Raw genomic sequence first — 15,449 nt, forward strand, 5'->3', positions numbered from 1 at the left:
AATTATTCTACACAAGGAACTAGCAGCACAACCAGATTGTGTGCCCCACAGCTGTGCACAGACAAGCAATACAGCAGGGATGGCCAATGCCCGCTGCTTCAATCTGCAGATCCTTGTGGCTGCAGGGAACAAGGATCACACAGGCGTGCTTCTATTGCTTCTCTCTCTCGGGATAACCTGATGGTGAACTATGTTACATAAGAACAATGCTTAAGGCTCAACACTCCCATCCACTCCGTCAGTTGTTCCCCCTCTATGCCATTCTGGCTTAGGATATCTGGTGGATATCGCTGCTTATCCAAGTCACTTTTATTTCCATGTTTATAGTTAATGAGGCCCATGAAGTTTTGTTAAGGCTGGATAGCCAATTCCTGCTGCTCAGCCATCGTTCATACCGGGAACTGTTTCAGAATACACAGTTGGGCTCATAAGTTTACCTACCCCTGGCAGAATTTGTAAGATGTGTAGCATTTTAAGAATATACTATATATTACTCTTATTTTTGAATATTGACGAATGTTGTAAGTATTATGAAAATTGACGTCAATTAACCATTACCTTCACATTTTTCAACAGAATCAATGTTTTGAAACTAAATCCCATTACTGTTTTATAGACCTTCCTAACATCCCGTGGTCTCTTTGGGCATGTCTGCTCTTTTTCAAGCCGCTTAAGGGATCATCTTCAATCATCGGTCTTTAAAGTCCACTCATATTTTCTTTTTTTAGGTCAATGGTATAAGTTCCGATTCTAGGCCTCCAAGTAAAACCTTTTGGTGAGAACCCCCAGAGCAGAAACGGGGTGCGACTCCCCCCTCCGAAGATCTGGCAAAGGCTGGGAGGAAGGAGGAGGGAAGGGAGAACCAGGGTCCTTCCCTCCCCACCAATGCCCCTTCCTGGGTCCTCTTTCATGCTGTACTCTGTCATCATCGGGAGGGTTGTACCCCCCGCGAACTGGACTCTGCTACCCCTGAAAGGGAAGTACTTTAAAATTACTACTTTCATAAGAATGCCACTACTACCTAAAAAAGGAAATATTAATACCGGAGGAAAAAACCTAAAAAAAGAAACTTTAAAGACCGATGATTGCAGATGATCCCTTAAGCGGCTTGAAAAAGAGCAGACATGCCCAAAGAGACCGCGGGATGTTAGGAAGGTCTATACAACAGTAATGGGATTTAGTTTCAAAACTTTGATTCTGTTGAAAAATGTGAAGGTAATGGTTAATTGACGTCAATTTTCATAACAATAGCATTTTAAGAAAACATGAGTGATCACATAAAACCTGACTTATTTTTAATGTGTTTCAAATTTATTTATTTATCTATCTATCTATCTATCTATGTATTTATTTATCTATCTATTTATTTATTTGGTGTTTTTCTTATACCGGCATTCATGACAGGAGTCACATCATGTCGGTTTACATTTAACAGGGTGTGATATATACAGAGAACTAAAAAATTCTAACAAGTGCATGGTAAGAAAATTGCAGTTACAATAAAACAGGGAAGTGTACAACTGGGAGCAGAAGAAAGTAAAGAAGAAGGAGCTTAACTAAGAGTAAATTATTTAGAATGTTGCAAAACATTTTACAGTGAAGTGGAGCTGATGTAGTGAAGGAAGATGTTAACACAGTGTTTGTAAATTAAACTGTTATGCATCACAGAATAGACAATCATTAAAAAAAAAACAAAAACATAGTAATCAAGGAAATAATAAAATCATTTGGTTCAAACGTTTGCACCTCCTTAGTTCTTAATATTGTGCGTTGTCCACTTTTGCGTCAGTGACGGCTCGCAGTTGTGAATGAGGGGCCTTTATTTTCTCATGGGGTAAAGCTGCCCATTCCTCTTGGCAAAAAGCCTGCAGATCCTGTAAATTCTTTGGTTACCTGGCATGAACTGCAGGATTGAGCTCTCCCCAAAGTGGCTCAGTGAGCTTGAGGTCAGGAGACTGCGATGGCCACTCCAGAACCTTCGCTTTCTTCTGCTGCGGCCACTGAAGGGTCATCCCGGCCTTATGCTATGAATCATTGTCATGCTGGAGAGTCCAAGGGCACCTCATGAGCAGCTTCCTGGCTGATGAATGCAAATTCTCCTCCAATATTTTCTGATAAGATGCTGCACTCATCCTGCCATCAGTCTTGACTGAACTCCCTGGGCTGCTGCAGCTCATAGCCCCCCCCAAACAGCCGAGATCCACCACTTCCATGCTTCACGGTAGGGATGGGGTGCACCTCATCACAGCGTTTATGGCTGTGCCCATAAAGTTCAATTTTTTGTCTTATCACTCCAAATTATTTTGTTCCAGAAGTTTTGAGGCTTCTCTAGGTGCTGTTTTGTGGCGTTGGTGCAGCAATGGCTTTTTTTCTGGCAACTCTACTACCATGCAGCCCATTTTTGTTCAAGTATCTCCTCATTGTGCACGTTGAAACATCTACCCCATTTTCTTTCAGAGAAGCCTAGGTTTCAACAGAAGTGGCTTGTGGGTTCTTTCTTTGCACGCTGACAAATTTCCCTGGCAGTTATGTCAGAAATCTTTCTTGGTCCACCATGGTGTTGACCACAAAACACGTGACCTCACGACAGTGTCTCGACGAGAACCGTCTGCTTCGGGGACGAGGAGAGTTGTATAATGCCATAGTTGCTTCTCACCACCATTCCTGTTGTCCCCGAAGCAGATGGTTCTCGTCGAAACACTGTCAGCGTCGGGCATACGGCTCCATCCCTCGCTACAATTGATAACACGGAATAAGAGACGGTTTCATACCGCATCATAACAAGATAAGTGAAGGGACCTTTGCAAATGCAGGCGAGTTGGGTTGATCCTTAAGGAGAGTATTGGTTTAAAAACACCGAATAAATACCTATTTAAGGCATTTTCTAAAAAGTTAAAGACAAACAAAATAGCACTACACTATGCACTTTCTTTGATTAAATTAAAAATGGTAAACACTTGAATCTGAATCATACCCAACATCTGATTATTACTTACATAAGTGCCACCGAGCACCAGAGTACATTGTACTAATACAGTTCCCCAATTTGTTTTCTTGGCTACCTTGGTGTTAACCAAACCCATAAATTTTCCCCTTCTTGGTCAGAGTTTGAACAGCATTGATTGGCATTTTCAAATCTTTGAGTATCTTTTTATATCCTTTTCCTGATTCATAAAGTTGAACATCTTTTGCTTTCCCCAAGCTTCAGTAACCACCAAAGTCGGTGCAGCCCTGGATGAAATGCACAGGGGTTTCTCAAGTTAAGAAACTCACTATTTATACCCAGACACTAATTACAATCAAACAAGGGGTGGATACCTACCCTCCATTGCCATCTCAACCTGTGCGTGTCAACTTGAGTGCAGATTATCAGCTCAAATATTCAAGGTTATGTAAACTTTTGAACAGGACCATTGTATTATTTCCCTTATTGCTATGGTTTGTTTAATGATTGTGCTTTTCTGTGATGCATAACAGTTTAATATGAAACACATTAAAAATAGCAGACGTGTTTTGTCTGATCACGCGTGTTTTCTTAAAATGCTTCACATCTTACAAAGCCTGCCAGGGCTTTCTAAACCTATGAGCACAGCTGTATACTGAAAGTGAGCTTCTGGCTTCCTGCATCAGAAAGATTTCACTAAATAAGATCATCACAGCATGGGCTAATTATTGAAGGAGGCAGTGTGCAATATGATTTGGGATCTCCTGTTTAGTCCTGGCCATGTGTTATGCAGTCCCAAATCTGTCCTGGGGACACTTCAGTCTCTCGAGTTTTCTAGATATGCACAATAAATATGCATGAGATACATGTGCACATACCAAGTCTCCAGCGCATACAAATGAATCTCATGCATATTCACTGGTGATATCCTGATCACCTGACTGGCTGCGGGGTCCCCAGCAGACATTTGGAAAGTCCTGTCTAGACTGTTGCTGGTGCACGGTTCACACTGTCAGCTCCAGAAGTCAGATTCAACTCAGAAATCTACTTTTACTTTGGAACCGATGCAGCTTCTGACAACAAACAGTCTAGAAAATAAAAAAAAAAAGAATTATGAAAGCCGCAACTTCTACGTAGAGCACTGCAAGACTCTTGTCCACAAGATCTGCGTTTCAGGATCAGGCCAGGCTTTCTCCCTTGCTGAAGATGCAGGACATGAAATCTTTGGACAAAAGATGGACTATTTCCACACTGCCTGGCTGGTTTTGTACTTACAGTGCTGGCCCCTGTCATGTGAAGCAGGACAGCCTGCAGCTGCCGCCCGTTGGCCTGCAGATCTAACTCCACCACCGTGTATTTCACTTTGATATCGTTGAACACATTCTTTGCCATAACGCAGAAGGGACATGCCGTCTTGGAAAAGATGACCACACAGTTGTCAGAAATGGTTTCCTGTGCGTGTAGGGAACATACATTACATGAAAATGCAATTCAAATGGGATCTTTCTGCAGTGCTATTTGAAATAGTTTTACAGCAGACCTGAACCCTGAGGGTGCCCCCAGAACAAGAATCAGAAGACCTGGTAGGAGGGAAGTGGGGATGAACCAACTGCTCAGATGACATAGCGAGGGACACGAGGGCGTAATTAACCAGCATCTCCAGCTTCCCAGCTCTCGGCCCAGACCCCGTATTGTAGACTCTCTTGGCATGCCCTCCCCTCCATTCAGCAGCCAAAGCGCCAAACCTTATTGCCAGGGAATTTAGCTGGCATCTAAAATAACCAAATTGTTTCCACTTTTCTTTAATTACCGAGGAGGCCTTAGGGTGTGAAAGATCCTTGTGCTTAGATGCTCCCATCCTTGTGCACCTAGAGTAACTGGGTTGCCACTGAGCCTCAGTAAATGACCAACATCTCCAACCGGTCTGCCCAGTTCTACCTGCCCAGGCTGCTCAGGATGCAGTCACAGAGGGGCCGATGCAATAAAGAGCACCCAGCAGGCGTGTGATCGGACGGCCATTTTGGATGCGCTAGACTAGCACCCAATGCAATAGGAGATGAGCGTGTCCAAAACGTGCCCCCAAATGCATAGTCAATAGTGCCCATCCCATGTAAATTCCATTAGCAATCCCCCGCCCCCCATGCAAGAAAGCGCTGGGCGCCCAATGCGCGCTTTTTAATGTGGCACAATTAACTCCATCTGAGGAGGCAGCGTTAAATCAATCTGCTCCTCAAGGGCTCTTGAGAAATTAAAGAATACAGTCCTCTGTGGTTCCTCCTGGTTAGTATCATTTTGAAATTTACTGCTCGTGGTGTTTAAAAATAAAGGTATACGGGTTTGATTTAAAAAACAAAACAAAAAAAAAACCCCTTTGGATGCACAATGTATACGCACAGTAGCAAGGGGCGCTCAGCTATGGTCGTCCAGCAACATCAGTAAAATCAGCCAGAAGTGGGATAAAAACGAATGCTCGTGTTGAGCGCCCGATGCACCTGAGCACTAGGGATGCACAATTCTCCCCCTTGCTTACATACTGCATCGGGCACGCAGGGGATCTGGCTGTGCTTGTTTTAACACACGTCTTATTGCATCGGCCCGAGTGTGACCACTTGTGAGATCTCTCTTCTTATCCAGAATAGTTTTTGGTATCTTCCTTACCTGCACTCTACCCTCCTGGGCAAATGAACATACAAGATCCCTCCTACCAAACTGACACCCAGCTGCCCCTCTCTTGTTTAACCATAAAGCTTCATAATAACATAGCAAGGCTGTATTCCCCTTAGGACTTGTAACATTTCATATTACTTACATGCCATTCACACTGGCAACCTGAACACTTGTAGTACAATCCACCGAACAGTGCACTCTCCACTTTTTTGCTAAAGCTCCTCTGTGCTTATCACACCCTCTTAAAGCCTGCACTACCCTCCCTGGAAGGACATTCCACACACACCTGCCACCCTTTCAATGAAAAAACATTTCATGATTTTGCTCCTACATCTACCCCCTCGGAGCCTTATATCATGACTCCTTGTTCTAGAGCTTCCTTAAAATTGAAAAAGGTTTACTACTTGTGCATTTTCACCTTTTATGTATTTGATTGTCTCTGTCATCTCCCTGGTCTCTCTTCTCGGGCAGTGCTTCTCAACCTATTCCTCAGGGCACATTCAGCCAGTCCAGTTTTCATGACATCTACAATGAATATGCATAAGATAGATTTGCATACAGTAGAGGTGGGTGCATGCAAATCTCTCTCATATATATTTACCGTGGATATTCTAAACATTGGACTGTATGGGTGCATCCCAAGAACTGGACTGAGAACCAGTGCTCCAGGGTGTGTGTATTTATTATATAATATGTTTTTTTTTTTATTTATATAGTCCAATTCTTAAAGTCTGTTCTCATAGGGCCCTTTTATTCTTTTTTGATCGCCTCCAACCTCTCTATATCATTTTGAGAAGGTGAGGGGAGAACCTTACGCCACAGCATGGAATCTATTTACTGTTTAGGATCTTGCCAGGTGCTTATGACCTGGACTGGAAGCAGGACACTGAGCTTGATGGACCCTCGGTCTGACCCAATAGGACAAAGTCTTATGTTAACAAAGACTGGACAAAGGAAAATGGATTTTAAAGCAAGAAGTTATACCCAGAACGTGAACATGTCTGCCCATGCATCCATGGTCCACACAAGCACTCAGAGGTGCCCTGAAAACCTGGTGCGGATAGGACACTAAGCACCAATGTTACCAGGAACACACCCAGAGGCACGGCAAGCTCAAAAAGCTTTCTTTTCCTTTGGGCAGTGGGCTACAAATAGGGAGCGGTTATAATATGTAACTTTAAAAAAAAAAAAAAAAAGCTTTGCGCTGAGAGAGGCAGAACCTAGGCTAAACTTTGCCAAATATTTTGAGAGGGATGTTATCCATATGCTGACTAACGGAAAGGGATCTTCCCGTTACCAATGCAAAACAGGTGACTGAATTTCCAGCTCATGGTGGTGTGAAAGCTGTGGATAGTCCAGGCTTGCAGAAATATATTAAGGGAAAAGCCCATCGCCTGATGCTGACCATGACTGGCTAAGAGGAACTGGCGAAAGGACTGGCTGGGAGTGAGTTCTTACTCCTAATCCCAACAAGTAATGGTACCCCAAAACCATCTGACAACTCCTGAAACTTTGTAACTATGATCGATCATCAAGCATCTGCAGGAAACCAGAATCCACAGCAAGAGCTTGTCTAGATTACCCTCATCTCCAGCCTTAACCACAACATGAACAAAAACAGACCTTAAAAACAACAACACACCTCTCAGCACAAAATCTCTGCTTTTATATTGCTTTAGTTTGGCTATTTTAAGCCTTGACTTACCTCGACAAGCTTCACAGCTGCAGGATCTAACTGTTCTGAGGGGCTGGATGAGCTGCCTCCCATTCTAAACAAATACAAAAACAGAGTAAACTGTTAGTAGCAATACACAGGGGGCCCAGCTGCAGAAAGGAAAAGGGGCGAGTGTACGAGAAGAAAAAAAATTCCCTAAATCGAGTTCCACCGAAAGGTGGGTTAAACAAAGTTACCAAACCTAAGCTACAGCTTGGGAAGAGACAGTCTGGCTGCGGGCGCCCTCTGCTGGCGAGAGCTCCGAATTACAGCTAGGGCCGGGCTGCCAGGAGCCGGCAGCGCACGGGGGCGAGCGACTCCTGTCATTTCTCTTCCCTTTCACGTCACCGGCCCCCCAGTCCGGGGCGCTGGTTCACAACGGGGCGGATTGCAATCTCTCCCTCTCCTCCTAAACACTTCCTCCTCGCCTTGCAAATCCAGTCAAGCACATTCGGGAGAAGGGGAATGAATGAGCTCGAGGGGCTGCTACAGCCTTCGCCGTTCAGATCTGGGGTTTCCTTATCCCGTGCATTTCGTGTCCCCTCTTTGATCCGTAGGACTGAGGGGGGGGGGGTCTCGGGAATGAGAGCAGCAGCTGGGAGGGCCTGGCTTCCGCTCGCAGATCTCGGCAGCTGCAGCACAGCTGGACCCAAGCCCCGGGGATCTGCAGATTTCCCGGGGGGGCTGGAAAACGCAATCGGACAGGGATGGCTGGGAGCGGCGGGGCTGGGGTCAGCCTCACTAAGCTCCGGGGAGAGGCGCGGATCCCGAGCCCAAAGGTTCCCCCTGCCCCGATTACGGAGCCCCTCGCTCGCTCCCATCTTCCGAAGCGATCAGCCCTCATCCCCCCCGCCACACCAGCCCAGCCCCAGTCTCTCCCCCGGTCCCCCCGCTTCCTTCTCTCCCCGGTGCCGGGTTATCTTCCTCCGGCCTCCCGTTACCTCCCCGTCCGCTGCTTGCCGAGTCTCTTCCGACTCAGGAGCCGCTGCCGAGCACTAGGCCCGCCCCCAAAACTCCGCCCAGGGAGCGACGTCACGGTGTAGCGCGCCTTGTATTGGGGGGGACCGGCTCGACAGCTTAGAACCGAGGCCCCGGCAGGGAGAGGGAGGGAGGGAGACCCGCGAGGGGCCTGCAGCGCCTGGCGGGGCCGCACGGGGGCAGCATCCGCCGACGCCTCCGTCTCGGCCCCCACGTTGGTCAGGGAAGCCCGGCCCTCCCTCCGCCGGCTTGGCTGCCCCGGCTGCTGCCCGCGCCGCGGTCTGTCCTGCGCGCAGGCGTTCGTCGCGGGCAGCCCCGGACGCGCGCGGGTTATAGCTCGCGCGCGGGGTCCTCGCGCTGGCCCCACTGCTCGGGCAAGATGGCGGACGTGCTGAGCGTTCTGCGTCAGTACAACATCCAGAAGAAGGAGATCGTGGTGAAGGGGGACGAGGTGATCTTCGGCGAGTTCTCCTGGCCCAAGAACGTCAAGACCAACTACGTCATCTGGGGGTGAGTGGGCCCCCCCCCCCGCGGCCTCTCCCGGCACATGCGCTCTTTCCGCTGGCAGCTTCCCGGGGTGCCCGGTGTTAACTTTGACCTTCCCGTTCATTGGTGGGGGGAATGGAGGAAAGTTTGGGCGCAGGGCTGCTGCCGCCAGGAAGAGACGGGGCTGCTCCTGCCTCTTGGACTTTTCAGCCTCCCTTCTCACCCCCCATTTAGCTGCTTTACAAACGTGCAGGGTTGTTCAGACAAGGAAAGAGCAGTTACAGACTTGCTCAGTTGTACCCCTGTTTCCCTCCACACCCCCCTGCTCCTTTTCCCTTCTCCTCTTTTCCTCCCCCTGCACCAGCATTTATCTGTACATACCTGCACTTGCCTCCTTCATACTGTAAATACGTTCCATATGCTAAGTTCTTAAGTGCACATGCCTCCTTAGCATTGTTTATAGTTCACTTGCATATCTAACCCTAGCATGAATGCAAAAGTTGTAACTCCGCTCCTTGACTCTCTTCACCTGTACTTTTATATATTATCCAGTTAGCCCCCTTTCTCGTTCATTGTAATTTCCGTTCTCAGTTACTTGTAAACCGACATGATGTGTCCTACGAATGCCGGTATAGAAAAATGTTAAATAAATAAATAAATAGTTACGTTGCTTCTATGAGACCGGCATGCGAGTTATCTAAAAATATTGTCCAAAAGCTTAGGGATGTAGTTGGTCTGGAAAGCTCGCGTTCTTGTTTCAGTACAGGAGATCCTATCCCAGCCTGCGAAGATTCCGGTTTTTAGTAGCTGCTACGTAGTATTCTGCATTCCCAGTGACTTCACAATTCTATTCTCTTCCCCCCCCCCCCCCCCCCCCCCCCCCCCCCCCAATATCATTATGATTATTCAGAGTTAGATCTGGAACAGTTCATGTCCCCATCTGCACACTTGCTCACTGATGTACCGAGACCTGCCATCAATAGCAAACGCACTGCTACATTGTAAGAAAACATTTCACTTAAACAAGAAAAGGAAAGTATGAGTCACTGTTTTCCTTTAACTTCCGAAACAAAAAATATTGACAAAGAAAGTGTAAACAGAGGGTAGCGGAAGAACACACTTTTTTTTTCTTCTTCTAAAGAAGTTCTTAACTTGGTTAATGGGTGAAGACAAGTGCCATGGATGCAGTGAGCTGCGTATCTTAGTGCTGAGTTATAGATGAAGCTGGGTGGATGCAATTAAAGGGAGTTGCGCTAAACACTGTGGGCCGATGCAATAAAATGCACCCAGTCTAGCACACAGGTTAAACGTAGTTGGACGTACTAGACTAGCACCTGATGCAGTAAGGGGATTAGCTTGTCCAAAATGCATGCCCAAATAAACGTGTAGCCAATAGTGCTCATCAAATCTAAATTCCATGTAGATGAGGCTATTGGCTATTATCGCTGGGTACCCAAGGCACACTTTTTTTCATGCAGCAAACTTAACTCCAGGCCTGGAGGTGGTATTAAGTTGATACTGAGTCAAAGGCTTAGGATAAGTTTAAAAAAAATACTGTCCTCTATGGTTCCTTCTACTTAGTATCGTTATGGTACTTAAATCTACTGCTTTCATAAGAATAAAGGTGTAATGTAATGGCTTGATGGAGAAAAAATTCTGGATGCACAATACACACAATAAACATGCTCCATACTATTGTTAAGCTTGGGCAAGATCGATCTGAAGCAGGATAAATGGGACGCTTGTATTGAGCGCCTGATGCATTTAAGCATTAGGGACACACAATTCTTCCCTAGCGCATTCTTTTTAATGCAGCAGCTCATTTAAATATTGCATCAGGTGCGCAGGAGATGTGGCTGTGTGCACATTAGGGAAACTGGCACTTAATGGGAGTGCCTGTTTGAACGTGCATCTTGTAGCCCATTTAGAGACTGATGGAATAACTTGTGTTACTGTTCTCTTACTTCCACTAACTCTTGAATCCTCTATCATCTTGGAGTTTATTATCTGATTTCCTACCTCAATTTCTGTTCCTTATTTAATGTGCAAGTTCAAATGCTACATCTGCCATCATTTTTCTTCAGCTTGAGCTGCTTGATTTAAATCAGTTTTCTGTACTTCATTTGGTTTTGAACCTGGTTGCTAGGTGAGTTAACTGAGATGTTTCTTAAGCATGTTTTTAAAAACCTTACTGTAGTTAGGATTCTCATAAACAGGTACTGATAGACACTGTCATTGAATTAAAAATTTTGCCCCAGGGTGAAAATCAAATCCCAGGAAAAATGATCATTCTTCAGTGTCAGGCATTACCAACTTCCAGTGCATTCTCTTAATGTTTGCTGAAACTTTTGAGCTCAAGCTGTTGCATTTGCTTTTTGTTTTAATTATATTTTATTTTTGATCCACCTGTTCTTTTGTGGTATTTTGGGCTTTTGGTTTAATTGAAATGTCTGTCGGACTATGGTACCATGAGCCATCATTAGCAATTAGCTGTGGTACTTCCCAATTTTATAACCTCTGCTAGACCATACAGTATGGTTAGTCTTTGGCTAGGGGTCACACAATTTATTTATTTATTTATTTATTTAGGATTTTTATATACCGACATTCTCAATACAAATATCAAATCAGGTCGGTTTACATAGAACAAAACTGTCGCGGTTAAGGCGTTACATTAAACAGAGTTTCTGAACATAAGAACATAATTATTAAATATTACATAGACAACAATAACTCGTCAAAATAGCGTGAATAAATGTAGGGAATAGCTAAAAAAGAGGGTAGGCTAAATAGGGATATACAGGTAACGGAGAACAGTGTTGATGGGCAAAAAACATGAGTAATACATAATGTGGATATTTTTGGAACACGTGTGCCCCCTGCGTCTAGCCAGTAGGTATCACCCTTGTGCAACAGCTGAAATGCTCCTTCCCTCAGGAGCTGTGAATGCAACACCCTTGAAAAACCTGGGAGCGGAAGTGGGGTCTGAAACTGAATCTGGATGTTCTGCATGATAGTGTACAGGAGCACACACTGGTCTGGCAGCATTTCATGATATTGTAAAGCAAAAGTAAGCTTTCTTACAGACAGGCCGCACTGTTAGCCGGCATTTAGACGCGCTAGCTTTATCCGTTATTCAGTAAGGGGTAATAGCGTGTCCAAAACACACGTGTCTAACCCCCCCCCCCGAATCTAATAGCGCCCGCAACGTGCAAATGCATGTTGATGGCCCTATTAGGTATTCCCGCGCGATTCAGTAATAAAATGTGCAGCCAAGCCGCACATTTTACTTTCAGAAATTGGGTAGGCGCTAATTTCGCCAGGCACCAGGAAAATGCATAGAAAAGCAGTAAAAACTGCTTTTCTGTGCACCCTCATGCTTAATATCATGGTGATATTAAGTCTGAGGTCCCGAAAGTTTAAAAAAGTAAAAAAATAAATACATTTTGAAATAGGCTCGCGGGTTGAAAACAGGACACTCAATTTTGCCGGCGTCCGATTTCCGAGCCCGTGGCTGTCAGCGGGCTCGAGAACCGACGCCAGCAAAATTGAGCGTTGGCTGTCAAACCCGCTGACAGCCGCTCCTGTCCGAAAAGAGGCACTAGGAATGTGCTAGTGTTCCTAGCGCCTCTTTTTACTGCCGGGCCTAATTTAAATACATTTATTTACTGTATCGTGCGTACAGGAGAGTGTCCTGTGCGCGCGTTGGGAGAGCGCTCTCCCGTGTTTTTTACTGTATCGTCCTGAGAATCTGTTAAATGCTAAAAAGCACATTGTAGGCTCTGTAATTTTTTTAATAAACTGAGGTTTGTGAGGTAGAAGGCTCTATAGTGGAGGTGTGGGAATGTAATAAGTTGGGGAAACTGAGTATAGGATTTATTCTGATTTTTGTTTTGTGCTGATCCCTCAGTCCAGTTCTGATAATAGAAAGAACCTGCAAAAGTCAAGTTCTGAATATTAATATCCTGGCTTGGTGGTCAGATTTAAAACAACTGCGCATCACTTTCCAAAAAATGCATTAATTTCTTGCAAGTTATGAAAGGAAAAAAGATTGGCGAGAGAATCATGCCAGGTAAACCTCAGCAAAAAGCACCACAGCTTTTACCTGATTTTATTATTTTTTAATATAGTGATCTTGATCCCAAGTCTTGTGATGCCTGTTGCTGAGAATTTTGCTTGTGCTATTTCTTTTCCTGTAGAATTGTTCATCTTCCTGAAGTAGAAGAGAAGGACATCCTTGCATAGGAGAAATTCTATTTTTACGGGCTTTTTGCCTAAAACTTGGAAATGTAGAGTGCCAGTGTGGCAGAAGTAGCCCTGATTATACTTTGTATATACTTGGGCAGGTATTGGTGTGTTTGATATTCAACTGTTCTGTTCCAGCAGGTTTGTAAGTTCTAGCACATCTTCCTCCTGGTTTCTGGACTCTTTTGTCTCCAAAAATAGTGGGTTTATGCTGAAAATGGTACATTTTCGTTGCAAACTGTCTATATTGTGAATGGTTTTATGTAGCAAAGGTAACATTTAATCTCTTGTCATTGTGAAACCTGCTTTCTGATTAGAGGTAGCCGTGGCTCATGACAGTGTCCCTGAGGTGTGATCAAAGGATGAGACCTGGAGATCTTAGGGTTGCCTAGCTCTGCACTCCTGATTTGGATGTGTTATGGGAGCATATTCCTCTCGCTCTTACCCCAGTCACCAAAAGCATCTCTAGTTTCTTGCACACCTGTGCTTCCCACATGGGTTTTCAGTTTACTTCCCTGGCACAATGACATGGCAGCAGTAGGTTTGGACTCTGATCAATAACTTTTGTTTTGCTTGTTTTATTTTCTGTCTTTTCAGGACGGGAAAAGAGGGCCAGCCTCGTGAATACTATACTTTGGATTCGATCTTGTTCTTGCTGAATAATGTCCATCTTTCTCATCCTGTCTATGTCCGGCGTGCTGCTGTAAGTACACTGCACTGGTCTGCATGAATGATGTGCAGAGCTCCACGTAGACGGCTCTTGCTTTTATAATTATAATTTAATTTTTGATTTATAGGTTTGTTTGTAGCAGGTTTTTAACTGCTAATAGGAAGCTGTAGGAGAGGAAAAGCTGCAAGGTCTTGAGCATATGCTATGTCTTTTTTTTTTTATGAAAGTGCTCCTTGCAGTACCATCAGTCTTGTGTCATCTTGTTGCCACTGTCCTTCTCATATCTGTTCACTAATGGGTGTTATTAGCTGCCTCTCATCTCCTTCCCTCCCCATAATTTTGCTGCTACCAGCTACTGCCCTGCTTCATACTGTCTGAACCGCTGGCTGTTCAACCCTCTCCCACTTTCCTGACTGATAATGCTACTGCCACATCTTTTCCTACTTCTTCCCTATAGATAATGCTGCCATTGACTGGCCCTCCACCCAATAATGCAGCTGACCACATGCCCAGCTCTCCAGATAACATTTCTGCTGCTACCTTTCCGTTTTCCCAGCTACTCGTGCTGCAGCTGTCGGTCTTTCTTCTGCCTACCAGTATTGCTGGCCAGTCTTATTCCTCTCCCTCACCCAATAATGCAGCTGTTACCACCAGTCTCTTCCCTCCTGATCCTGCCACGCTCTCTTTGCAGAGGCTGCTGCTGTCCACCTCCTTTTTGACCCTTGATGCTGCTGTTGTAACTTGCTGGTGGAGAGGGGCTTGAACAATGTTTAGGGAATCATTTTATTTACTTAAAAGGTTTTTATATACCACATATACACACTGAAGGTGGAACTAGGCGGTTTACAATTAAAATGGAACATACATAATAATCAAACAAGGTATACAACAAAATTAAGTGTGAAATATAGGATGCATGTTACAGAGTCTGATAGTTGTGTGGTACACTTTTTAACTTAAAGGGTTAGCATTATGGGCAAGGAAAGGCTTGTGCAAATACGTTTTTTATGGCTTTTTTTGAAGTTGTGTTTTGTGGTGAGTTGGCAGATATGATTGGGTAGGGAATTCCCTAGTTGAGGTCCTGCGACTGAAAAGGCACAATTACGAGTTAAATTCCATCTGTTACTTTTTACTGTGGGAATTTGGAGGAGGTTTTTGTCGGTGGAACGTAGATGATGAGGTGGTTGGTAAATTTGGAGAGTGGAACATAACCATATAGATGAAGTACTGTTTAACAAAGTATGAATTATCATTAAAATTTTATATTGGATTTGCTGATGAGCGGGTAACCAATGTAGTTGCCTAAGAATGGGAGTTAGGTGATTCCTGCGAGGGGTGTGGGTAAGAGGTCTAGCTGCACACTTTTGAATCAGTTGGAGCGGTTGTAATGTGTAGTCGGGGAGGCCTATGTATAAGGAATTGCAGTAATCGAGACTTGTCAGGATAAGAGACTGGAGCACATATCAAAAGTCAGCAGGAAAAAGTAGTGGTTTGCGGTTCTTGAGTATGAATTTTATAGAAAGATGATTTTGTAATGGATAATTCGGTTGCGTGCGTAACTGCGTATGGGTAAATGGCATGTGTTGAAGATCAGTGGGTGGGGCACAAGCGGAGTTTGGGATAGTGGACAGGATAGTCCACTATCCCAAACTCCGCTTGTGTAACGCTGAGTGCTACTCAGACTTGTTGTTGTAAAGTATTCTCTAGGTCATTTTTCCTGAGTGTATCCCATGCACTGTCTGGAG

General features: G+C 44.8%; 1 protein-coding gene across 1 annotated transcript in view; it reads left to right on the forward strand.

Moving 5' to 3' along the window:
• The first annotated feature begins 8,402 nt into the window (after nt 1-8,402).
• Nucleotides 8,403-15,449, forward strand: part of CDC73 (cell division cycle 73) — a 405,302-nt gene continuing 398,255 nt past the window's right edge. The window contains exons 1-2 of the mRNA XM_029618749.1: nt 8,403-8,813; nt 13,632-13,737. Of these exons, the coding sequence (XP_029474609.1) occupies nt 8,683-8,813; nt 13,632-13,737 (237 nt within the window). The 5' untranslated portion in view covers nt 8,403-8,682. The remainder of the gene's footprint in view (nt 8,814-13,631; nt 13,738-15,449) is intronic.

This window comes from Rhinatrema bivittatum, chromosome 10 (genome assembly GCF_901001135.1).
Source record: "Rhinatrema bivittatum chromosome 10, aRhiBiv1.1, whole genome shotgun sequence".
Classification (NCBI taxonomy): Eukaryota; Metazoa; Chordata; class Amphibia; order Gymnophiona; family Rhinatrematidae; genus Rhinatrema; species Rhinatrema bivittatum.